Source organism: Taudactylus pleione, unplaced genomic scaffold, assembly GCF_031769625.1.
Source record: "Taudactylus pleione unplaced genomic scaffold, aTauple2 ptg000095l, whole genome shotgun sequence".
Taxonomy (NCBI): Eukaryota; Metazoa; Chordata; class Amphibia; order Anura; family Myobatrachidae; genus Taudactylus; species Taudactylus pleione.
The window spans coordinates 658,829-685,385 of record NW_028284497.1 but is presented as its reverse complement, the minus strand read 5'-3'; the positions used below and the strand labels follow the sequence as shown (position 1 = coordinate 685,385).

Genomic DNA, 26,557 nt, shown 5'->3' with positions numbered 1-26,557 from the left:
CACGCAAGCACAGGGAGAATATACAAACTCCGCACAGTTAGGGCCGTGGTGGGAATTGAACCCACGACCTCAGTGCTGTGAGGCAGTAATGCTAATCATTACACTGTCTGTGCTGCCCAAATGTGAATGAAAATGTCTATATAGTAGTTTGTAGAGAGTTGGAATAAACACTTTTACCTCATGTTAGTTCAAAACCCCCTCTCCCAACAATACAACACCTCAACATACCTGTCCCATATCATTTACACCTCCACATACTGTACCTGTCCCACATCATTTACACCTCCACATACTGTACCTGTCCCACATCATTTACACCTCCACATACCTGTCCCACATCATTTACACCTTCACGTACCTGTCCCACATCATTTACACCTTCACGTACCTGTCCCACATCATTTACACCTCCATGTACCTGTCCCACATCATTTACACCTCCACGTACCTGTCCTACATCATTTATACCTACACAAACCTGTCCTACATCATTTACACCTCCAGGTACCTGTCCCACATAATTTACACCTCCACATCCCTGTCCCACATCATTTACACCTCCACATCCCTGTCCCTCATTATTTACACCTCCACATGCCTGTCCCACATCATTTACATCTCCACATACCTTCCCCACATCATTTACACCTCCATGTACCTGTCCCACATCATTTACACCTCCACGTACCTGTCCCACATTATTTACACCTCCACGTACCTGTCCCACATTATTTACACCTTCACGTACCTGTCCCACATTATTTACACCTTCACGTACCTGTCCCACATTATTTACACCTTCACGTACCTGTCCCACATCATTACACCTTCACATCCCTGTCCCACGCCATTTACACCTCCACATACCTGTCCCACACCATTTACACCTCCACATCCCTCTCCCACATCATTTACACCTCCACATCCCTCTCCCACATCATTTACACCTCCACATCCCTGTCCCACATTATTTACACCTTCACGTACCTGTCCCACATTATTTACACCTCCATGTACCTGTCCCACATTATTTACACCTTCACATACCTGTCCCACATTATTTACACCTCCACGTACCTGTCCCACATCATTTACACCTCCACGTACCTGTCCTACATCATTTATACCTACACATACCTGTCCTACATCATTTACACCTCCAGGTACCTGTCCCACATCACTTACACCTCCACGTACCTGTCCCACATCACTTACACCTCCACATACCTCTCCTACAACATTACACCTCCACGTACCTGTCCCTCATTATTTACACCTCCACGTACCTGTCCCACATTATTTACACCTTCATGTACCTATCCCACATCACTTACACCTCCATGTACCTGTCCCACATCACTTACACCTCCATGTACCTTGTCCCACATCATTTTACCCATTACTGAGCTACATAGGGAAATTCACCTGAAAACTGACATGTCTTTATTGGCCAAATTATGCTATTTAAACCCCTCCAAGTGCATGATTATTCATTGGGAGGGATGTACAAGAGGTTCTGCACTTTGACTTGACTTTTTACCTTATAAAAAGGTAAAGGTAAATAGAGATTACCCTACCTTTTCTCCTGCTCAGGGGGGTGTATACGAAAAAATTAGCAGTACGAGTTCACCATGAGAAAGGCCCATAGTATTTCGAAACTAAACAAAAGGAGGAAATAATACTACAATTTTATAACATTTAACAACAACAACAAAATTGTTATAGAATACATGGAGAGGGATACCTAGATATTTTCAGCTGTCTTTTAACTAGATGTTTTCTCTTGATACAGCATGTATAACTGCAAGAGAGACAGATATACAGTACGATATACAGTAGAAGTGTAATTAATCAGCATCGCATTGCAACATACTTGTACTGCAACATAGGGCCTGATTCAGGAGGGCATGAAAGTGCACTGCTGATCACAGATTCCCAATTATCGAGTGTGCAGAATGGGTCCTGCGTAGTCGCACACAGACCCTGGAATGCCGCTGCCCGATTGACAGGCAGAGGCATTTAAGGGGCTGTGTGGGGGGTGGGCGGTGTTCCCGGAAACGGGGTCATGTCCGTCCCGTTTTCCGGGAATGGCCTGCCTAGGATCTGTGTTGACCAACACAGTGTCCTGGGCTCGCCAGCCGGCCAGTCTGAGTAAGCAGAAGCTTACTCAGCTGGCCGTAGGCCCGGCGCTGTCCACCATCGCGGCCATTGACCACCGATGGTCGCGATGGTGATCCCAGCCTGCGACCCTTGTCGCAGTGTCATACATCACCTGCTGCATTTGCATGATAACAAGGATCGCAATTGCAAAGCTGCCTGCGTGCAGCTTTGCGATTGCGATCCTTGCTGAATCAGGCAAACTAAGATGCCCAATTCCAGCAGAGTTGCAAGGGACCAGGCAGCTCACTCATTCCAGGCATTTTGCGCTGCATGGTGTTTTGAGACTAGATGAGCAAGGACACATCTGTATCGGTAAATATGTCTGTCTGTACTGTCTAACCCAACCACCAACCCATATGCTGGCCCAGTAACTGCCAACAATGACGTCACTACCATTTCCTATGGCCAGATATAATTGGCAGGAGTATTGGTCAGTGTGTATGCACACTATCGTTTGTGCATACCACTTACCAAATCATTGGATCTGTCGGTCCATCGGGCAGGCGGCCGATCTATCGCTCCCGTGTGTACCCAGCATTACTTTACTAATGTGCAGTAGATGGGATGCTTGTCGTGTTGTGAAATCTGTTTTGCAGGTACCATGCACTTTCTCAAGGTATTTACTTGACATGTAATAGTATAACATGAGGAGATTGACTTTGCCTGTAATGGCATATAAAAGCTGGACATATCGAGGCCTATAGTGGTTGCATAAGCTACATGCCTGGTACTTATGCCAATACAGTACATGTTAAACTGTGAAAACAGCCATAATAACCCAAATCTTGTCTTTATTATTCTGGTTTATTTTTGTAGGGCAAATTTTTATGTGAAATTATATTTATGCGTGTAGCATCAGAAGTCAACATGGACCGATAACTGGAGGTACAGTATGTAATACTGCACTTCTGATATAACTGTAACATGATCAAATACCGTTCATTTGCATTTTCCATACCACCACTTCAACAATTCCACTTTAACCACTGGATAGCATTATAACATAATGTTTTTTAGTAATGTTATATTTGCAGAAAGAAAAGCCAACCCCTTAAGGTTAAATGTAATAAAAATCCTTTTTTTCCTCAAGGCTACTGTACATTAGGTCCATAAACTAAAAATGTATGTCCCATATACCAGAGCCTTCTCTTTTAAGATGTATTGTATTTACTGCATCACTTTATGCTAAGATCTTAACACTGTATTAACACATTTATGTATAACAGTCTTTTTTCCAGGTGGTACTGTTGATTCTTGCTGCTTGTCAACTTATTCCCACTGAGCAATAGAAGTTACTGACCTGACAACTCTATTTCTGTTGACAACACCAATAACAAACCCTAGCCTTAAGCTTGCTGCCTAGTTGTTATCCTTAACTTTGAACTATACTTTGCACCCCGCACTCAATCTATATCCAAATCCTTTTACGTACAACTAAGAAACATACAGTAGGGAGAATATGCCTCTGTCTCACACAAGACACTATACAAACATTGCAATAGTGTCTTTACTGGTCTTCCCCTAAACAGAATTTCACCCCTACAATGTATTTTGAATGCAGCAGATACTGATCTTCCTCACAAAACGTTCTTCTGCTGTTCTGCTCTGTCAGTCCCTACATTGGTTACCTGTATTTTACAGAATTCTAAATAAAATACTTCTACTTACACATAAGCCTATCACCCAAGCTGCATCTCTTTGTACATATCTCCCGCCTCCACCACTCCACTGCGCAAGATCTGCCTCTCTCATCCACACTCATCACCTGCTCCCATGCACCCACTATGTGAAATGCCCTTCCACATACAAGACTTTTGTCTAGTCTCCAAAACTTCAAGCGTTACCTGAAAACAAGCTACATAGGTAAATGTTAATAAAAATAAAATACTACACACGTCACAGCCTATTCCAGTCCTCTACCACTTTCCCTGCTTGCTTTGGATTGGATGCAGTCTGTGTCTATTACAATTAATAACTCCACTAATACTGTACTGTATATTGGATCTCCTCTCCCCCTCCACTACAACCTACCCTGGAGGCAGTTACCTGCTGTCCCAACTCCAATACCTCTTTCCTCCTGCAGAGGGAACGTTCTACCTTTCCTACTGCACGTCTGCCATCCACGATTATTAGATTCTTTAGACATTGTTACAAGCATACTTTGTTATACGCCACATTAAAGAGGTCATTATAGTACGCTAGCAGAGGACTGTTTTTTTATTTTGTTTAATCTATTATACCAGGTGACACAGTGGTTGGCATTACTGCTTATTAGTTTTCCAACCTGGGTCCAAATATAATAGCCTGCCAGTTGTGGCAAGTTCTGACATTTCAGCTTTTTAGCCTCAAGATTTAAACTGCCAATTTAAATCAAAACCAGTCTAGAATTGTCATGCTCTTTCAATGATTATTGGGACTCTCTCTGGGTACCTTCGATTTCATAGTGCAAATATATACTGGTAAATTAATTGATTTCTGACAAAATAAACTGTAGGGTAAATTTCTTAAGAGGCAGCTTTCCAAAACCAACATGTTTTGCATTTACTATTATTGTCGTTTTAAAATCCCATTGCCAGAACCACCAACAATGGGTGGCTTTGAAAAGCTGCCATTTAGTAAATATACTCTTGTCACTGTAAATTTAGACTGCAACCACAAATAGAGCCGAAAGCTCTCCCACTGACATCACTTGTGATGTCAGTGGGGCCGCCCCCAGACGGTAAGTGTTCTCATGGGAATGCTTCCATCTGGGCAGCCACCCCCCCAGCCCGCCCACCAAAGGGGGCGTGCTGTCACTCAACATCGACAGCACGCCCCCTTTGGTACGAGACCCGGAGAGACTGATTGCCCGTCGCTATCCGGGTCTCGCGCATGTGCACGACGCAACTGGGTCTGAATCAGGCCCTATGTTCGTAAATATACCTTGTGCGATTTATCTACCGTATATACTCGAGTATAAGCCGAGTTTTTCAGCACAAAAAATGTGCTGAAAAAGTACCCCCTCGGCTTATACTCGAGTCAAGTGTAGCGCTGACCGGACGGAGTTCGGTCAGCGCTACACACTGCCAAACACACAGCCGCCGGAGCCGGCAGCTGTGTGTTTGGTGTAATCGGCAGCCGCTGAGAGTCTGTCAGACTCTCAGCGGCTGCTGCTGCTCCCACTGCGGGAGCCATCTTCCGGCTCCCGCAGTGGGTGATGGGAGACACGTCGTCATGACGACGTCTCTCCCATGCAAAGCGGCCGGAGGAGCGGACAGCGGCGGGACCAGGAGCGGGAGTTTCAGGTAAGTGATTTTTTTTTTTATTCTTGTCACATCTCCCTCTACTGGGGGGGGGGGGCATTGGGCTACAGGGGGCACTACCAGGGGGCGATTACTACAGGGGGCGATTGCTACAGGGGACACTAAAAGGGGGGATTACCACTGGGGGAACTACCAGGGGGGGATTACTACAGGGGGCACTAAAAGGGGGGATTACCACTGGGGGAACTACCAGGGGGGGATTACTACAGGGGGCACTACCAGGGGGGGGATTACTACAGGGGGGGGATTACCACTGGGGGAAGTACCAGGGGAGGATTACTACTGGGGGCACTACCAGTGGGGGATTACTACAGGGGGCACTAAAAGGGGGATTACCACTGGGGGCACTACCAGGAGGGATTACTACTGGGGGCACAACCAGGGGGAATTACTACTGGGGGCACTACCAGCTGCTGCCATTTCCCACACTAGGCTTATACTCGAGTCAATAAGTTTTCCCAGTTTTTTGGGGTAAAAGTAGGTACCTCGGCTTATATTCGGGTCGGCTTATATACGGTACATTGTGTTTCAATAAACATTTCTTTAAAAAAAGAAAAAAAAGGAAATATTGGTCAGGCATGCAGGATTGTCTAGCTAGCACATCCGTCAAATGCAATATTTTAAAGTTACAAGTCAGCTGCATCGGGCAGGGTTTGCATTGCTACGACCGACTGAAGGACATTTCCCCTGTCACTTCAGAGGACAGGAACAGGGAAACATCACATTGTATGGCCATGATGTATGCTGGGTGTGAGGTTGCTAGATAAAATGCCTGTCAGTTTGACAGGCATTTTATCTGCCAGTGTATGTTCAGCATAAATAATACCCCTTTCACACATACACTCCAGCTTTAACCCGGCTCGGACCCGAAACACTGAGCACGAGTTGAAGCCGGGGCTTCAGTACTTACCCCCTTTCACACATGGCGGCTGGGCTCGGCTTATTCCAGGGTCCGCCATTCACACCAGACCTGGGTCTTCCAGTAACCCGGGTCTTCCATCAGGTAGTGGATGCCTGAAGATGATGTCATCTCCAAGCGCCACTGTGCCCGCCAATCAGCAGCTTTTAGGCATGACTCGGGTCATGCCATTCACATTACAGGCGACCCAGGAATAACCCTGGTACAGAGCAGGGTCAGGGGCTCTGACCCAGGTTGTTTCTGTAGACAAGTCCTGGGTCGATGCGTGTGCACCAGCAAAAACCCGGGTATTTAAGCTGTGTGTCTTTTGTTTACAATTAATCAACTAGAAGACAGGATCAGGTTTAAAAAATAGTTGTGAAACTCAACTTGAGGTCAGACACAACAGTTATTTGATGTAAACTTTAGACATTTCATAATTCAAACTGAAGAAAATTCTCTCCAAGCCGAATTCAATTAGCCGTGAAAAGTGCTGTTTGAATTCTATTCACCTGTTTTGATGCAATGTTTTCTCCATGCGTGTCCCCGCTTTTTGCCCTATTCAATTGAAAAACAGGCGAAAACACGCATAGGCGAATGTTTTACAAAGCAAAACTAGCGAAAAGGACCTCTTTGGGGAAGCTTCAGTGACCCTGGGAATCAATATAGAATAGTAGTAGTACCTAATAAAGGTATTTAGTGAACTTGTTTTGTTGCAATGGGCTGTTATATGCATATTTGCATATGTGTGGACAAATGATAGAAAGCAATGTTTTTTCTGAAAAATAAGTACCGAGGTTAACTTTGGGGTACCTGAAAATGGGTACTAGTATATTTTGATGTCTGTAAAATGAAGATTTAAAAAATATCAAAAATACACCTGCTGCAGCCTCCTGCAATCTCAAAAACACCTGTCTCATCCATATAGCCCCCCAAAGTACCAGGCCCCCCCCCACTTTTTACCCATTTTCAAACACTTTTTACATTTTCGCCTCAAAAAAGACATGTCATGTCCTTTTTGAGGTGAATTAAGATATTTTTTTAATTTATTTTTGGCTAATTTGTCATTAGGGGGTGTCCAAAGGGTTCTGAACCAAGTTCCCACATTTGTACCCCAAAATATGGATTTTGCACTTCTCTCCTGCCTTTTGCTGGAGAAACTTTTCGCCTACTTTTGCCTATGCAGTTTTCGCCTAGGCAAAACCCTCCGGGGGAATTGAATATGGAGATACTTTGAAAACAGTCGAAAAGCACAAATCAGCGAAAACTTTTCGTGGCTAATTGAATTCGGCCCCAAGACCTTTAACTAATGGACAATTAAATTGTATCATTAGTGATATGTAATCCTGTTTAGTCAACCTGCAAACAGGATTACATATCATACTGAACACTTTTTAAAAGGTTACAAATCGAGTAGGGGGGTGCTGAGGAGAGAAGAAAAAAAAAACCTGGTAGCACCATGGACCACAGGACATTAAAGTGTGCTAGTTCTTTTATTCCAATTGTGCTACTTATCATTTTTTTCTGTATGGTGTAAGTGTAAAGGTAACCACATACAATTCTAATTTGCACATTAATACACATATTGGAATTTTACAGAGTTGTTGCATTGGTATTTAGTTTAATACATCACAAACAACAACAACAGTTAATTGTGAAAGGTCCCAAAAACATAGAATAAAAGGGGGCTGTTGAAACAGAGATTACCATCTGTTAAATATAAAAGCTAGTGGGGGTGGGGATTGTTGTAACGTGAAATGAATGTAAGGTAAATCCCCTCCCTCAGTCATGTGCAGTAACTAACCTCTGATGGTAATCCCTGCTTCTGAGCAACCACTGCAATAAACTGCCATTCTTTCTAGACAGGGGTTCCCACATATTTTGTGTTTAGGCCCGTTTATATTGTGTAAGTTCCCATCATCTTTTTACAGCCAGCCCTAGAAAATACATGGCCTTTGCACTTTGTGTGACAATGTGTGTGGCAGTACTGTGACTGTTGCATAATCCTGAATAACTGCCAGCATTCCCAAACCATGCCCTGAACCGCCTATTTATTTGAGACATCACCTCTTTTGGATGCTGGAATTTGTGACTGTTGGCAGGTAATCTTTTTTGTTGCAAAAAGGGAGGAAGTGATTCATCTGGCAGGCTAGTGAAATGGCTTTACAATACTGGGGTGTGGCTTAAAATGTCCCCATTTGCATTACTGAGAGGTAAACCATTAAGTATATATTGCTGCTACTTTACAAGAACTATATAATTAGAATATGTGAGTAGTATGAAATTTAAAAGACAACATTCCCCCCTCCCCCACCCACCCCATTTGCTGTGTAACATTATATTCCTGGTATCACCATACTTCATGTACAGCAGGTATCCCCTTGATGATGGACTTTATATTTGCCTCTTGGAAAGTAATCTGCTCTACTAGGGTGCATAATTGTCAGTTCACCTAACAGGTAAGAATTAAGTGAGAAGTTATAGCGTGGCTGAGAATGTGGGGACATGATCACATGAAATCTGTAAATGTTTTGTTCAGTATACCAGTTACTTATACAGTAAATTACACAAGTGCTCAATGATGGCTAGCACGGATGGTGTAATGATTAGCATTACTGCCTCACAGCACTGAGGTCATGGGTTCGATTTACACTATGCCCCGGAGTTTGTATATTCTCCCTGTGCTTGGTGGGTTTACTCCGGGTACTCGGGTACTCAGATTCTCCCCCCCCCCCCCCCCCACACTCCAAAAATATACTGGTAGGTTAATTGGCTCCCAACATAAATTAACATTAACCCTAGTGGGTATGTGTGAGCATGCAGTAGGGAATATAGAGTGTAAGCTCCACTGGGCAGGGACTGATGTGAACGGCCACATATTCTTTGTAAAGTGCTGCGGAATATGTGTCGTTATATAAATAACTGGTAATAAATAAATAAATAACTAACTATCCAGACCTTTTATATGCCGGTGTTAAGAAGTAGATATCAGTGAATGATGTGACAAAAGCAGCAGGCTTGGTGAAGTAAATGGCACTTTGTGTTTAATGTGCCCATGTTGCTGTTGACACAAGTGATATTTCTTCTACGCTACCGCTAGGCACATGCAAAACTAGATATGTGCGCTGAGCCCCGTGTGGCAAAACCACCCTCAAGTGCTTTGGTTCTTTCCTGTTTTGGTTTTATTTAGAATTGATTTAAAAAAAACAAAAAAAAAAAAACAGCTAAAATCATGTAATCCAAAACCTGAGATTCATTTGTTACCTTAGAGTTCCAAATTTACAGCAAACCTGAGCTGGGATTCGGTTCTACGCGGAACCCCAAAAGTGATCCAATCCGGGACCAGTATCTAGTTCGGGGGTGTACGGTTTTCAGCAAAGCCAAACCGCACATCTCTATACAATACTAGCATGGTTGGCTACCAGGCCCGCCAAGGCAGGTTTTATGTACAAGCTCTCGCCCTTCCCTGCCCACTGTAAGCCTGGTGCAATCCCTTTTCTCTCGCAGCTGCAGAGGGTAGCTTGCTTGTCCAATGTTTTCTGGAGAGATTTGGAACAGCTTTTTGTGCAGCACTGACAAGTACCCAAAAGAGTTCCAAATAAGAATCCCTGAAGTGAATATATCAGAACAGTTTCTACAGATACTATTTATAGGAGTTTATACTTACAGAATTGCATCATAATGCACAAATGCTGATATAACACTCAGACAAAAAACAAAGCAACATAACATGACAAGATTACAGTTTTCTTATATTCTGTACAAGGGATACTAGTTTTACCAAAGTTACTTTACCATGATCATATTACAGATCTATTGCACTATATAAATACACAGGACACAACACCTAACTAATATAACATTTTTAAAATTCATCTTTAGCACACTTTAAACCAATACAGCACACTGGATAAGAACAAATACTGTGGGTATCCAGTCACATGGTCGACAGTTACCATGTTAACATCCTCAGATCAGGCAAAGCAACCGACGTCCCCACGGGAGCACGAAATGCGTGATATTGTGCATACACATGGACCGATATTGCCGTTTGGTCACTCAGATTCGTCAGATCGTTAACAATATCGTTCCATGTGTAGGGGCCTTTAGGCTGTGGTGGGAGGGCAAAATTAGGCTTCGGGGATAGGTAGGGTGGGGTTTTGTGTGGTACTAGAGGAAGGGTTAGGGTTCAGGATGAGGTTTATGTCTACAATACTCAACGGAACACTGCTCTGTCAGATGTCTTCGCTGGAAGTGCTGGTCACATGGCTGCTGAGACCCAGAACACGTAGCTGAAGATGCCACTACCGACGGGACCAGCAGGTAAGTGACAGCTGGGCTATCAGGGATGTTAGGTCGACATGTCATCCATGTAGCTAATCATGTTGACTTTTCAACCAGGTCAACGTTCTTAATTATTTCGACCTGATGCATGTTGATATGAGAACTGTCGACCTAACATACCACACCCAATACTCAATCTCATTTAGCATCATAAAACAAGCGTGTTGTACTTTGCCAATAGACCAGTATTGAAAACTAAAGATACTAACTAGGACAAAAAATTACAGGGTACAAATGTATGTGATGAACCCTGAAAAAAGGAACAGTTGGCGAATATGATTATTGATGGAGCTCTGAATTCTAATTAAGGTCTGCCCTGTTCCTCTTTCTCTGAACTGCAGGGGTTCAAATGAGGGTATGGGAGGTGGATAACGCTGGGAGCAAAAAGGGCCTTTAGACCCTCTCCCATCCAGATATGACACTGCATAAGTTTCACAAGGCAGGGAAAGGGGGAGAATTTTAAAAATGCACTCTCCCCCATTCTGATTTCCACGGGGCGACAGAGGAGCATGGGGAGGGTGCGTGACAGAGGGGCACGGGGAGGGTGTAGAGTGGGCATGTGTGAGGCACAGTGCGGGCGTGTCAAAGTGTGCATGAGGGGCACAGTGTGGGCGTGTGAGTGTCAGTGTGAGGCACAAAGAGTCAGCGCATGAGGGGGTACAGTGTGCGCGAGAGGCACATTGAAGGCGCGTGTAAGAGGCACAGTGCATGCAAGAGGAACAGAGTATGAATCAATGTGTGTGTATTAGTGTGTGCAGGAGAGGCACACTGTGCACATCAATGTGCGCAAGAGGCACAGTGTGGGCGGGCCAGAGAGGCACATTGTGGACAGGCAAGAGGCACAGTGTGGGCCAACAGGAAAGGCACAAAGGGGGCGCGCAAGAGAGGTACAGTGGTGTATGAAGGGCACAGGGTGCACGTCAGTATGCACATGAGAAACACAGGGTGCATGTCAGTGTGTGAGAAATAGGCACATTGTGCATGAGAGGAACTGTGAGGAGCGCGTGCAAGAGAGGCACAGAGTATAAATCAGTGGGAGTCTCATCAAAGTGCACGCGAGAAGCACACTGCGGAGGGTGCATGAGAGGCACACTGTGGGGGCATTAGTGTGTGCTTGAGAGGAACATTGAGGGCCTGTGCAAGAGGCACAGTGCGCGCAAGAGAGGCACATAATATGAATCAGTTTGAGTAGCACAGTGCGGGCACGTCAGTGTGCTCATGAGGGAACACAGCTCACACTGTGGGCAGAAGAGAGAGAGGGGCACACTGTGGTCGCAAGAGAGAGAGAGGGGCACACTGTGGTCGCAAGAGAGAGAGAGGGGCACACTGTGGTCGCAAGAGAGAGGGGGCACACCGTGGGCGCAAGAGAGAGGGGGCACACCGTGGGCGCAACAGAGACGGGGCACACCGTGGGCGCAACAGAGACGGGGCACACCGTGGGCGCAACAGAGACGGGGCACACCGTGGGCGCAACAGAGACGGGGCACACCGTGGGCGCAACAGAGACGGGGCACACCGTGGGCGCAACAGAGACGGGGCACACCGTGGGCGCAACAGAGACGGGGCACACCGTGGGCGCAACAGAGACGGGGCACACTGGGCGCAAGAGAGACGGGGCACACCGTGGGCGCAACAGAGACGGGGCACACTGGGCGCAAGAGAGACGGGGCACACTGGGCGCAAGAGAGACGGGGCACACTGTGGGCGCAAGAGAGACGGGGCACACTGTGGGCGCAAGAGAGGCACACTGTGGGCTAGAGGCACAGTGCATGAGGCAGTGCACGCAAGAAGCACAAAATATGAATCATCATGTGAGTGGGTGTTAGTGAGGCACAGTGAGGGCGGGCGAGAAATGCACAGTGTGGGAGAGCGTGAGAGGTACAGTAGGAGAGCACATGAGAGGCACAGTGGGGGCACCTCCATGCGCACATGAGGGGCACAGAGGGGGCGCGGTAGAGACACTGAGTGCTTGTCAGTATGCTTGTGAGAGACACAGGCTGCACATCAGTGAGCGCAAGAGAAGCAGCGTGCACAACAGGCACAGTGTGCGCGAGAGAGGCGCTGTGTGAACGAGAGAGGCACAGTGTATGAATCAGTGTGTTAGTAACTAAGATGCGGTGTGTGCAAGAGGCACAGGTGAGCGGCAAAGTGGCAATGAGAGGCACACTGCGGGGGGGCGTGCAAAAGAGGCACACTGCAGGGGGCGCGTGCAAGAGGCACACTGCAGGGGGGGGAGTGCAAGAGGCACACTGCAGGGGGGGGAGTGCAAGAGGCACACTGCAGGGGGGGGGCGTGCAAGAGGCACACTGCAGGGGGGGGCGTGCAAGAGGCACACTGCAGGGGGGGGCGTGCAAGAGGCACACTGCAGGGGGGGGCGTGCAAGAGGCACACTGCAGGGGGGGGCGTGCAAGAGGCACACTGCAGGGGGGGGCGTGCAAGAGGCACACTGCAGGGGGGGGCGTGCAAGAGGCACACTGCAGGGGGGGGCGTGCAAGAGGCACACTGCAGGGGGGGGCGTGCAAGAGGCACACTGCAGGGGGGGGGCGTGCAAGAGGCACACTGCAGGGGGGGGCGTGCAAGAGGCACACTGCAGGGGGGGGCGTGCAAGAGGCACACTGCAGGGGGGGGGCGTGCAAGAGGCACACTGCAGGGGGGGGGCGTGCAAGAGGCACACTGCAGGGGGGGGGCGTGCAAGAGGCACACTGCAGGGGGGGGCGTGCAAGAGGCACACTGCAGGGGGGGGGCGTGCAAGAGGCACACTGCAGGGGGGGGGCGTGCAAGAGGCACACTGCAGGGGGGGGCGTGCAAGAGGCACACTGCAGGGGGGGGCGTGCAAGAGGCACACTGCAGGGGGGGGCGTGCAAGAGGCACACTGCAGGGGGGGGCGTGCAAGAGGCACACTGCAGGGGGGGGGTGCAAGAGGCACACTGCAGGGGGGGGCGTGCAAGAGGCACACTGCAGGGGGGGGGCGTGCAAGAGGCACACTGCAGGGGGGGGCGTGCAAGAGGCACACTGCAGGGGGGGGGCGTGCAAGAGGCACACTGCAGGGGGGGGCGTGCAAGAGGCACACTGCAGGGGGGGGCGTGCAAGAGGCACACTGCAGGGGGGGGCGTGCAAGAGGCACACTGCAGGGGGGGGCGTGCAAGAGGCACACTGCGGGGGCACATCAGTGTACGCTTGAGAGGGACAGTGTGCGCCAGAGGCACAGTGAGGACATGCGCGAGAGGCACAGTGCATGCGTGAGGGACATAGTATGAATCCGTTTGAGTAGCACAATGCGGGCACGTAAGTGTGCGCATAAGGGGCCGGGGAGCATGTAAAAGAGCATGGTAGGCACAGTGAGGGCGAGCAGGAGAAGCACAGTGCACAAGCGAGGCACAGTGTGCATGAGTGGCACAGAGTATAAATCAGCGTGCGTATTAGTGACTGAAAGGCACACTGTGCTCGTCAGAGTGTGCAAGGCACAGTGTGGGCCAGCACGCCAGAGGCATAGAGTGCGCAAGAGAGGCACACAGTGTGAATCAGGCTTTTAGTGACGGAGATGCACATTGCACGCGAGAGGCACAGTGCTTGTGTCAGTGTGCAAGAGAGGCACTGTGAGGTCGTGCACGAGAGGCACAGTAGGCGTGTGTGCTTCAGTGTCCACGACAAGCACAGTGCACTCGTCAGTGTGCGCAAGAGGCACAGAGCGAGAGTGACTGAGTTTCAGAGGGTACGTATTATTATTAGACTATAGTGGCCACCGGTTACCATTATTAGACTAAAGTGGCACAGATCATTATTATTATACAAATGTTGCCACTGCTGCTTATTATTATATTAAAGGGGGCACACATTAAATCTATTAGATTAAATTTAGTGTTCCCACTTGGCCGTTTTAGTGGGGCGCTGCGCCTGGCTCGATTTTAAAATGACAAAATTTGCCCTTATAGCAGCGCCCCGATCAAACAGCCTACCCTTAGACGTCCCCACCCACGGCACTAGGTGTCCTGCAGGTGAGAGACGTTGCGGTGTAGCACTCACGGCCGGTGAATAGATACAGTGTGCATGGGCCCTTAATGCCCCAGTACGACAGGGTTATTAGTATTTGGACTTGCACCCACTCCATGCTGAGTGCAAAGGATCCGTCTGAAACAAGCGTCCCAACTCCATCCACACGCTACAAGCAAGCGCGAAGTCTACTTACACACTGAGAAATGTTCCAGTGGCACTCCCACAAGAATTATCAGTTCTGTGCGGTCTCACGGTCGCGGCCCAGTTATCGCCCATAAACACCTATTTCAACAGATGGATCAATATGACCACACTTGCAATCCCCGTTAATGTATGAACACATGGTCAGGCGCATGCGGAGAAGGCAATTCATTTCTATGGTGCATACGCGGTTTGCAGATAACCAGAAGACCAAAAACGTGTCTTACTCAGAATCAGGCAACAATCCGAGAATTGGAAGATAATATAGTGACATAAATCACAAATATTCATGGCATCATGGGCCTGATGTGTGACAGTATATGTAAAAAAAAAAAAATTATAATATATTATATATATATATATACACACACACACACACGTACATATTTTTGTTTGTAGGTCTCTGAGTGCATGTAACTGCTGAACGCTAGTATACATGTAATCACGTATTGATTACCACATATGTTGACTATTGATTTATGTATAATATGTCCCATGCTTTCTATTTAATCTAACCTTACCATTACAGTGACAGCAATGTGCTCCTCTGGCTATTGTTAGAGTAAAAATCATTGCACAAAAAAACAGCACTGCTAGATTCATTTCTACCACATATATAAAGAATAAACAAAGGTGTACATTCTTAGTGTCCCAAGTCTGTCTGCAGATGGGTGGTGTCTCTATGAACCTTATATGTGTGTGTAGAATTGTGAGAGCGATATGTATATCTGTCTGTGTGTAAGGTGATAGCAGTCCTTTCTTGCCTCTGTGTCTCTCTTCTCTGTTGTCATTCAGACTGTGTCCTCATTATCTGCTGATCAATAAATTGAGTCTTCACAGAGATGTGAGAAGGAAAAGAGGCACGAAATAAGCCAGAACACAGAGAAATGGAGATGGGGAATACAGGTAATATACAAATGATGAAAGAGTGGGTGAGATATATATTATATAGGCACACGTAAATGTACTTTTCCTTATCATGTCTATTGCAGGCCTACCTGTACTGTTGTATTGTGTCTATTTGTTTGTATAGAAATGTATTGTTTCTTGACTTGCGTATTGCAGGGCCGCCTTGTAGATGGGTTTGCTCGATGGTGTTCATCTGGATAAAGAATTTGTGTTACAAATTAGTAGAATACAGCTACAATATGAAGAAAATAGACATGGAATTTGATAAGAGACCACATCTAAAGTGAGACACTGAGGGTTGACAGACTGTAGAAAGACACAGGGGTCATTTGCGGAGAGCCAGTCTGTCATGGTATAATACGTTACAGTACCTGCCTTTGCATGTTTGCAACTGGTTATATAACCAGTAAAGTGGCAGAAACTGATATTTAAAATAACTAAAAGGAGATTTGACAGGGCTAACCTGAAGAGTTTCTAGCCAGGTGCAAGGTTCTGCAGAGCATTTCACCGCCACCAATAGGCTAAATCTTACAACTGGTTCAGATATGTTCGATCTCAGTTTCAACGGAAAGTTGTTGGAGCAGTCATGCAAACCATTGAGATTTGCTCACTGTGTACTCAGAAAGCAATGGAGGTAAAAGCTTAAAATTCTTATATCTGATTTTGGAAAGAAACACATCGCCTTCCTCTCCATATAATACTTTTCTTAGCTTTTATTTATAAAACCACCATTCTACAGTAATGATTGCCTAATGTGGGTGAGTGCAAAAAGGATTCAGGTAGGTAGCCCCAAGACGTAACCTTGCATGCACTGTATGACTGGCAAAGAGGAAATAACGCCAGCAACGACTGACAGCACAAATCGACTGATATTATTCCCTTTACAGCCATACAACTGTAATAGCATTTAGGTGCAAAATAACATACACTGCACCTGTAAATAGCAAATGACCCCCATAGTGTGTGATCATAGAATGGGTAATGACATACAGGGATACAAATGAAAACAAACAACATCTGAGGGGGCCATTTAGAGGACAAGAAAGGTTAGAGAGAAGGAGATTTATAGGAGCAGTGTATGTGAGGTAAGCATCTGTCAGACTATAGACAGAGGTGAGAAGATAAATCAGAGTGATTGACAGGCAGACTGAATGAAGGATAAAAGTGAGAGGACACAGGTGACCGTAGACAACACAGGTGAGAAACATAGGGCAAAGTGCTGCATAGAGCCAATAGGAAAACAGTGTGAGAGCGCCAGACGAGAGAGCAAAGAGAGTGCAGGTGTGAGACTCACTGTGAGAGAAAGAACCTCAAAAGAGATATATAGGTGTAAAAGGGGTGGGACAACGTTGGGATACAGACAGGAAAGCTCTGAGTGTAGGAAAGCCACGAGAAGAGAGAATCAAAAGAAAAAGTATAGAAAGATCAGAAGAGAGAAGTCATCAGAGTGGAGAAGAGGGAAGCAGGAAAGAGCAAGCGATGAAGTGAGACATTATGAGAATGAGAGAGGGATATTACAGAGGGAAAGAGAAAAAAAATCTACCCAGAGAGAGAGAGAGAGAGAGAGAGAGAGAGAGAGAGAGAGAGACAGAGCAGTGTTGACAGACAGAAATTAATCAATAGGCAGACAGGAAGAGAGACAGGAGAGAGACAGAGGGAGTGAAAGAGAGACTGTTTATAAAAGAGAGGGAAAAGGAGAGAAAGTGAGAGAGGCAGTCAGTGAGAGGAGAGAGATAGAGGAGGAGAAGGGGGAGGAAGGGGGGCATCCATTTTTGTGGCGGGGATTTGAGCTGCTTTTGTGTAACTCTCCCTGAGAGATCGCATGCTTGATGAAAGGCCCTTAGAAAATGCAAATTGCAGCACGCATGAAAAGCACAAAGAGGCATCTCGCTGTCCCTGCCATGGGTTTAATTCTTCACCAACCACGTAGCGCTGACGTCGGGAGCAGATAATCTCTTCTCTGCCCGGGAGTGTGAGTATAACACACAGACTTTCCTGCTCGGGGAACACTATTTTATCCATTTATTGTCCGGGATTTGTGACTCTGTACCCGCATAAGGGTCTGGGGAGTGCAGACGGAGTACAGGTTGAGAGGGTGTATTTATTTAAAGTGGGGCGTAATTTTTTTTTTGTTTTTGTTTTTTTGTAAAATGGTACAAGTAGGGAGAGAAAAAAATGAATTATTGCTAAAAAAAAACTTAGCAGGTGCAGAGGGTACTAGAGAGGAGGGGGAGAGAGAGAGATAGCGAAAGAGAGAGACAGAAGGAGAGAGAGTGAGGGAGGATATAGAGAGACAGAAACGAGAGAGAGAGGAAGGAGGAAAAAGGAGAGAGGAAAACGGAGAGAGAGGGGGCGGAGAAAGGGAGTAAGAGAGAAGGAGAGAAACAGAAAGAGGAACGGGAGAGTGAGAAAGAATATAGAGAAGGATGCAGAGAGACACCGGACGGGATCAGAAAGAGAGACGGAGACAAGTGTCAGCATGCAGAATCTGAGATAGCGTGATTTAGAAAGAGTGTTTAAATCCAGGAAAGAAACATTAAGGGAACAACAGGGCAACTTTTTCCCTTTAAGTGTGTTTTTTTTCCTCGCTCTCTCTGCTGAGCATGGGAAGGGGGGTAGGAAGAGGGGGAATGTGAGAATAAAGGAAGGAGGGTTAGGGGAATGAGAGGGTCTTTGTACTGTGAAGCAGTGGGGGGGTGAAGAGAGTGAGGGAGGGGGAGTCACAGAATAAGGTGAAAGGGTTTTTGGTGAAAGAAAGAGAGGACAGGGTGCAAGAGGGAGGGGGGGGTGAGGATGCAGGTTTAACCCTTTGGTGACTGAAGTAAAGAGAAGACAGTTTGAGAAGTCCCTTCAACCCCTTCTCTGACAGAAGGGCTTGCAATACATTAAATGTCTTGTTACTGATGGAGAAAGGGTTAAGTGGGGTGCAGCAAAGGGTGGGTTCTCACCCCCGCCCCAGATATACATGCCCGCCTGTCTGTCTGGGGCCTGGGCAGGGAGGGGGTAGAATGAGGCCTTGTGATTTTCTGTCTCTCGCTCTCTCTGTCTCTATTACATGGCTGAGTGAGTCTGAGTAATGAATGTGTGATGAAATTACACGGGTGCACACATACACACAGGAATATGCACATTCACAGATACATACAGAACCGCACAGAGATACACAAAACTTATCAACACATACAGGAATATGCACAGACAAGCCGATCAGAACCTGTCACACCGCAATGCACATATGAGATTACATGCACCAACACAGTAAGCTCTAACGTTACAGGGATGTACAAAAATAATGTTCTAAACACAGCAGGTCTCAAGGGTATACATGCAGGAATACAAACACACATGGAAGAAAAGTTACATATACATAGTGACACTGAATAACATACATGGAGTATGTATGTTTTTGTACAGAGACAAACTGAATAAGACAGTTTTACGTTGTTATATTGTTAGACTCTTTTTGTGTGTGTGTTATGTAAATGGACTTTGAGTCAGGGTTACCACTTGATACATAAACATATGTTCAAAATGCTGTAATTAGAGCCATTGCTAACTGTTTTTCAAGGATATTTATTAAGTGTTAAAGAAACATAATTAATTTGTGCCACAGAAAGTCTAATGGTGACTGCATGCACATGAGCACAGAACATAGGAGCAGACATAAGAACCCAGATTACAAGCGAGGTCTCTCACACAAACCTGTAGGTACACATAAACAACAAAAAAGAAAGAAGTGCACACCGATGTGGAATGCCCGTGAGCAGGGATACTATAAATATAAACTAATTGTTAGAGAAAGAGATGAGGGATTTAGCAGTCTGTATTTTGTGATAATGCCTGAGGATGTGAATGCATCATACCACACACAATTTCTCCAATGGGAGCTTTGATAGTGCTAGAACAGCCAGCCACCCATCCATCTGGTGCTACTGAGGAATGGAAGGTGAAAGTCTGGTGCCCACATGCTGTATCCCCATGGGGAATACATGGTGGCCACACAGCTGATTCCATTTGTAGTACAAATAAGGAGCATGACTAGTTAGACCTAATAGCCTTATTCTACTGAGGGTTCTAATTCTAAAATATCCAAATTACTGTACTTCATTACATATTGTTTTATTTTATTAGTACTATGCATGTCACAGAATCAATACCTTCCACAATCTCTTATTTTGTTTTGTACAATGTTACTCCAAACATTTTTAGTAATCACCTGCAGACTATAAGTATACCGACATGTTTAAACCGCTTTGCTCAGTCCACACTCCAACATGCCATTCATAAAAATGATGTAGGGCACCTTACGCTTATGAAGTGACACTAATAGAGTGATGGGGAACAGGCGGCCCTGGAGTCACTTCTGGCCCTTGGAGCCTTAACTTGCAGCCTCCAGCTGCTTCCTGGTTTGTTTGCTATAGCTTGTAATTCTTATTTAAAATGCCTGCTTCTATGTTATTACAGATGTGTCTATTTTATTATTTAAATGTATTGCTTTAGCTTACTACTGAGTGTTATAATACCGTCCAGCCCTTTTTATGGATAAAGTGCTGCATAGTATTACTGCACTAATATATATTTCACATACTGTACGCTGCTATAAGCATTTCCCAATGTGTCCTAACAGGAACCAGGATTTTAACTTCAAATTTAATTTTCTCTTATTGTATTCCAAACACAAGGAATATAGAACAATTATTCAGTTCTGTTCCATGCAAACTATTCTGTCCAATTGGGCAGCAGCGCTATACGTGGCCATGATCTTACCACAAAGAAATGACTTCTGCATAATCTTTCCTGGTAATATTAAAGCCACATAGATCACGGCTTACTGTGTGGACTGCAAAAGTATTACCATACAGAGATCAATGGAATTCTATGCCGCATTGTTTCTTGTGTTGCGTTACAAGAGAAAGCTTGTGTGAATAAGTACATTAGCCACATATTCATTCAGGATTTGCAAGTTAGTGGCAATATGAACAGTTGTATTCCCAAGCATAATGTACTTTATAGTGCATAGCATAAACAGGCAGTCAATAGTTACAAATAAAAAGAGTACATATAAAGGCCGGGAAGGCATTCATACATTGTATACACCGCATGCAAGGACATTTAGAAAAAAAAAAGAAATAAACATGATGTTTCCAGCAGGTATGCATTGGGACACTGATATTGGCACAGTCAGCCCTGAGTATAGATTTATAAGGGCCCTGTCCTGCCAGCATTGCATTAAATTCCACCGCGTGCCCGATTCAGAGGTGGATGCAGTTGCAGCTGCGATCGCAGCGGCTGTAAAATTCTAAACATGGCCTCTGCAGCCGCACTCACTGACACACCTGTGACACTCTCATAACGCGCCAATGAGACAAACCTTTTTTGCGCACACTTCTAGCCACCTCCCAGTCACCGCACAGGAACACACATGGTTTTACCTCGCCTTGGTACGCAAAAGTGACTCCAAGTACATTCAGGGGGAGGCATGCGCTGTAGGGGTTTATAGGACTTTTCACGCATGCACAGTAGCAAATAATCGCTCAACTGCGCAAACATCGGCATTGCGTCCCCCTCAGATTCAGGCCAAGTATGTCAAATGCAATAGCATCTGAAATACTGTGGTTAACAAGTGCTTGCGCTTGAAGATGGGGGAGGGGATGGCATCACTTAATTTCAACCCAATGTGCTGAATGTAAGAAATGAAGGCAGCAAATCACACCACAACACAAATGTTCCTGACAGTGAGTAAAAATGCTGGTGGGTATGGAGTCATTGGAGCCAATGGGTTCTATTCACATACCCATTAAAGATTTTTACTAGCGTTAAAAAAACACTGTAAAAGCATGCATTTGCAACCAGTGGGTTAGAGCCCCAATACTATTTAGTAAATTAGAGACTATGCTGTAGTGCATCCTCTATTCATCTAGAACACTTGTTCTCAAACTCGGGCCTCAGGACCCCAAACAGTGCATGTTTTCCAGGTCTCCACACAGAATCACAAGTGAAATAATTCGCTCCACCAGTAGAGCTTTTAAAATAGGTCTGAGTAATAAATACACCTGTGTACCTGCTGAATAACGTCAACTGTGTGCTGTCCTGAGGACCGAGTTTGAGAACCACTGATCTAGAATAAAGGAGGTACATAATGAAATTAGGACAGACATACAGAATGAAAACACAGCATTGTTCTTACCTTACTTAATATTTCTACTTTCTTCTGTGCTTTCTAGCAAGGCCTGTATATCAGCCAGAGTATTTCTATTTACATTGCACTTGGACTAAACAGGACTGTTCTGTGGATACAGCTCTATGTGGTGCTCAGAACAATGCAACTATGAGACATGTCCAAGAGAATTAAACAGAAATACCTGTGACTAGATTACATATAGGCCAAGACTAAAGAGCATACAAGAAATCCTGTAAAATATATATTGAGAGTGACAGGAAGGTAAGTATAAGCTAATTTAAGACACCTTTTAATATTTGCTGATATAGAGAATATGAATTTATTGCACGTGAGATTTACTAATGCCCATTTAGCCACAGTACAGCTTAAAATATATGGCTTGCACATTCTCAATGTCATGTTGAGCACCACAACCGGCTCAGGTGAAAGAGCACCTCAGTCCAGGCGCCATGCATCTCTCTCATCTAGTTTGACTGAAAAAAGCATGGGCAGGGGTAGAGCACACCTGTGGTAAAATGGCCCATGAGCTTTGAGTGAAAATAGGATACATGTATTCCGTGTGGTCTGTTGTCACCTATTCTATGGCTTACATGGTGTGTGCAAGCCCCGGTACTAAGCCTTTAAAGAATTCATGTTTAAATATGTCGTATAAAATGTTATGTAAATGTGTAAATGATCTAGGCAGTTTAATTAATAATTAAGCATATATATATATATATATATATATATATATATATATATATATATAATTTTATTTATTTATTTTTTTTTGCCACAATACACTGCCCTTTTATTAAATGATTTTTATTTTTATTTTTTTTTTTCAACTTGCCATATCACTAATATTGTAACGCGTTATGAAAAAAAAAGGTTTTGTTTTTCAGTTAGGAAAGTGTTAATGTAGCAACTTCTGAATACTACAGATTTTTTTTTGTTAATCTAAAAAGTTTTAAAAGGTGTTGGAAGTTATCATTACTCATTGAGAAACATTTTCAGTGTGATCCACATACACTAAGTGGAGTGAGTGTATGGTGGTCACACATACCAATCACCATGCAATTCCTCTTGCAGTTCCTGAAGTCACTTGTTTTTAAAATTATTTTAAATACAAAAATGAGCATCTTCCTCTGAAGACAATAAAGAACATGTACAGTATACGGATTCATGTAGATAAATAATACCCCTTCAGACATAAGCAAAAATCCTGGAATTTGCAGGGGCATGACTAGTCGACCCAGGTCCTGCTTATGTCTGGAAGGAGTAGACCCGGGTTGATAGTCCCGGGTCCGTGCCCCTGCAATCGACGAGGATTATTCCCAGGACATGCAACCCAGGTTAGTGCCCCGACTGTCTGAAAGGCATAACCCGGGTCTTAATGACCTGGGTCATGCCTAAAAGGACATCATCTCCAAGCATACACTGTTAGACAGAAGACCCGGGTCACTGGAAGACCCAGGTCCAGTGTCAAGACTCGGGAATAACCTGGCTCCATAACACAGGTGTGAAAGGAGGTAAGTACTGAAACCCCAGCTTCAAACCGTGTTCAGTGCCCAGGGTTCCAAACTGTCTGAAAGGGGTACAACAAACATTTAATGCAAACAGAATAAGCCAGGATAGCAATGTAATTATAATGGTTATAGCCAGGGTGCAGTACACTGCTGATGTCATTTAATATATTAACGATAGAGCTTAATGCTAATGAAGGATAGCACACTCTTTGGAAGGGCTTGCATATTGTACAGTGACTGCATTTTGCCTAACCCCTTTCCTGCAGAGGACGAGTGGGGCTTGTCCTCCACATTTACCTTAAGATTGAAGAGGACGATTCCCACTTGTCTTTCACAGTGATCAGGGAAATAAAAACAAGAAAATACATTAAATCCACCTGTCCCAACAACGGGTGAGGACTTGTGGCAACCAGCGATGCACACTGGGAAGTGATGTTATTGCATGCATCCCCTATCACCCCCCTCCATAACACTTAAACATGCGGAAGTACACATATTTAATAGAGGGGAGTCCCCTCTTTCAAATGATACTACCACTTGTTGGTGATCACCAGACAATATTGCCCTGCACTATGGTAAACATGTTTTTCCATAGATGGGGAGGGCACTGTGTGGCGACAGCCTTGCTTGTAAGAGAGGAGTCCCCTCATTTCAACAATGTTGACTCTTAGTGGTTAGTTTCAAATTTTATTTATTCCACAGGTGGGAGTAACTGAAGTCCAGATAACCCCCATCTTGTGTCACATAATTGTCCATTCATATAGTGCAGTAGGTTTCCTAGTTTAAAAAATGGTAGGCCTTGCTGAGCTACCATATTAGTACTTCACATAGTAAGCGCTTAAATCAAGATGATGAATATTAGCAAAGAAATATACAAAAACAATTATCATTTTCAAGTGCAGATTTTGATGTGAAATCCTCCACATAGAATCCTGCTTTTTTTTTTGGAAAGGAGGATTAACAAGAAACACAAAGGGGTCGATTCAATTACCAGCGATTCCCCTCGTGGCACGAGTAATTGCGGCTGTATGCCGCTGGTACCACCGGACTTGCAGGTTATTGTTCACAGCCCAATAGGGCTGCGTACAAAAATGTGCGAGTCCGGCACAAGAAGGGGCAGCGAGAGGTGCAAGTTCGGGTGTCGCTGCCAGCGTTTGTACAGCGTTCAACTGCAACTTGCCCCCTTCATAGGTAATTGGACTGACCCTAAAGTATTTCTTTGTGGTGTGTAAAAAAGAAAAAATATATACATGCGCTTTTACTTCAATTTCTTACAATTACAGGAAAAATATTATTTTTTTTTGCAATTTTGGGTACATTTTATTTGAGGCTTTAGAAGGATCAAAAAGATTAGTGGTATTTTGTAAAAATGTGAAGACTTATAAATAAAAACAAAGTATATTTGTTTGTGTAAGGCATAAAATAATTGGCAGTATGGATACTGTAATGTGATGAGCACAAATGTACAAAAATTGGCTCAGCACAGGACCAAAAAACCGTCAGCAGCGAAATGGCTAAAACTTACCATGTACTATTAAGTATGCGTACTTAATGTTGACAAGCATTTTATATATGTGAACTGTACCTGACATAGGTGTAATAAATACAGTAAGAGGCATACAAAAGTAAAAGCAAAACAAATCCACATACAAAACAAATTAAAAAAAAGACTATACTCTAAAGCGAAATAAGTAAACTAGCTCTTGCTAGGCTTTATAGTGTATATGTTTGGTACCCACCATATTAGGACAAATCTATATACAGTGACACTAGCACCAGAAAGGAAAGAGTGCAAGTGCATACTGTACTGTATATACTTTTTAAAGGCTGTATGTTCTATTTAAAGGCTCCATTTAAGACTGATACTAGTTTCCGGCAGCATATTTAATTTAGTATCACACTGATACTAATTAATATGCCACTGGTATTTGCTATAAAACTTACCCGTCCGGGTCTGTGGCGTCTCCCTCCTCTGAGGAGTCCACTGGTGTCTTGCCGGTAGTGGGTTACTGAATAATGCTCATGCACGATGGCCATCTGCGCTTACACGCAGTAATGCAACCCGGTAGGGACTCAGTAAAGCCTAAAGGTTTTACTGAAGCCAGAAAGGTTTTTGATGGGTTCCCATTGTCTGCAATGGGGACTATAAGCGTTAGTCATAAACAGGTGTAAGCTGAGCTTACCGCCGTTTGCTAAATACTGCATGGATGTCACAACCTCTTTAAGAGAGTGCAAGGGGTATGACTCATTTTTAAATAGAGCCCTAGGGGCTCCATTTAATAACAATACTAATTACTGGGGCATATTTTGTTTAGTATCACAGTGATACTAACATAACTTACCCCTCCGATGAATTCCTACGGTGTCCTCCTCCTTGGTGGCATCCTCCACAGTATTGCCGGCAGCCTACCAATGCCAGCGATGGGCTGCTGAGTAATGGCCGTTTGTGCATGTGCACTACACCTTTACCTGGCGGAGACTCAACAAAGCCTGGAAGGCCAGCAATGGGGACCGTACTGCTAATGCCATCTATAGATGGCATAATCGGTGCAGTCACAAGCTGCTTACCACTGTTTACTAAATACAGAACATAGCTCATAATCCCTTTAGCGAGTGCTAAAGTAGTTATGGCTCGTTCTTACATATAGCCAGTATAGAAATCTCTGTGCTTGAATGATATATATTTAGTTTTATCGAGAAATAGCAAGACCATCTGTTGGTGTAAATATAGCAATATACCAAATCATCCTTGATTTCTTTTAATGACCGGAAGTGAATATCTTGACATGGTCAGTTCTTCTAAATTTAAATGTTACATTAATAGGGTACGTGCACACGGGCATTTAATATCCATCATTATATACTGTACAAAAAAAAAAAAAAACTGTATACCTTAATAAACTGATCATCATGGGTTTTGCATCCAGGAAGCATGCTTGTTTTTCTGGAATTTAGACACAAATTGTATTAAAATTTGAAAGATATCCCCACAATAATTGCAATTGTGAAAAAAAAACAGACTCCTCAAAAATAGACTTTAAAAAAAAAAAAAACAAAGCAC

At 44.6% G+C, this 26,557-nt stretch overlaps 2 protein-coding genes across 10 annotated transcripts in view; one reads left to right on the top strand and one right to left on the bottom strand.

Moving 5' to 3' along the window:
* LOC148526450 (tubulin polymerization-promoting protein family member 2-like) overlaps positions 1-26,557 on the bottom strand; it is a 133,799-nt gene that overhangs the window by 92,983 nt on the left and 14,259 nt on the right. For 6 of the 8 annotated variants that reach the window (XM_088469880.1, XM_088469878.1, XM_088469879.1 and 3 more), the window contains one exon: positions 26,389-26,440. The exons of 1 other annotated variant lie outside the window; for it this stretch is intronic. In XM_088469880.1, the coding sequence (XP_088326006.1) occupies positions 26,389-26,430 (42 nt within the window). In that variant the 5' untranslated portion in view covers positions 26,431-26,440. Of the gene's footprint in view, positions 1-15,896; positions 16,001-26,388; positions 26,441-26,557 lie in introns of all 8 variants that reach the window. One more of the 8 variants, XM_088469882.1, reaches the window with a different exon arrangement.
* LOC148526449 (zinc finger protein 219-like) overlaps positions 15,786-26,557 on the top strand; it is a 37,633-nt gene continuing 26,861 nt past the window's right edge. The window contains exon 1 of one of the 2 annotated variants that reach the window (XM_088469874.1): positions 15,786-15,804. The gene's annotated coding sequence lies outside the window, so the exon portion shown is untranslated. Of the gene's footprint in view, positions 15,805-17,560; positions 17,780-26,557 lie in introns of those variants that run through there. The other variant, XM_088469873.1, reaches the window with a different exon arrangement.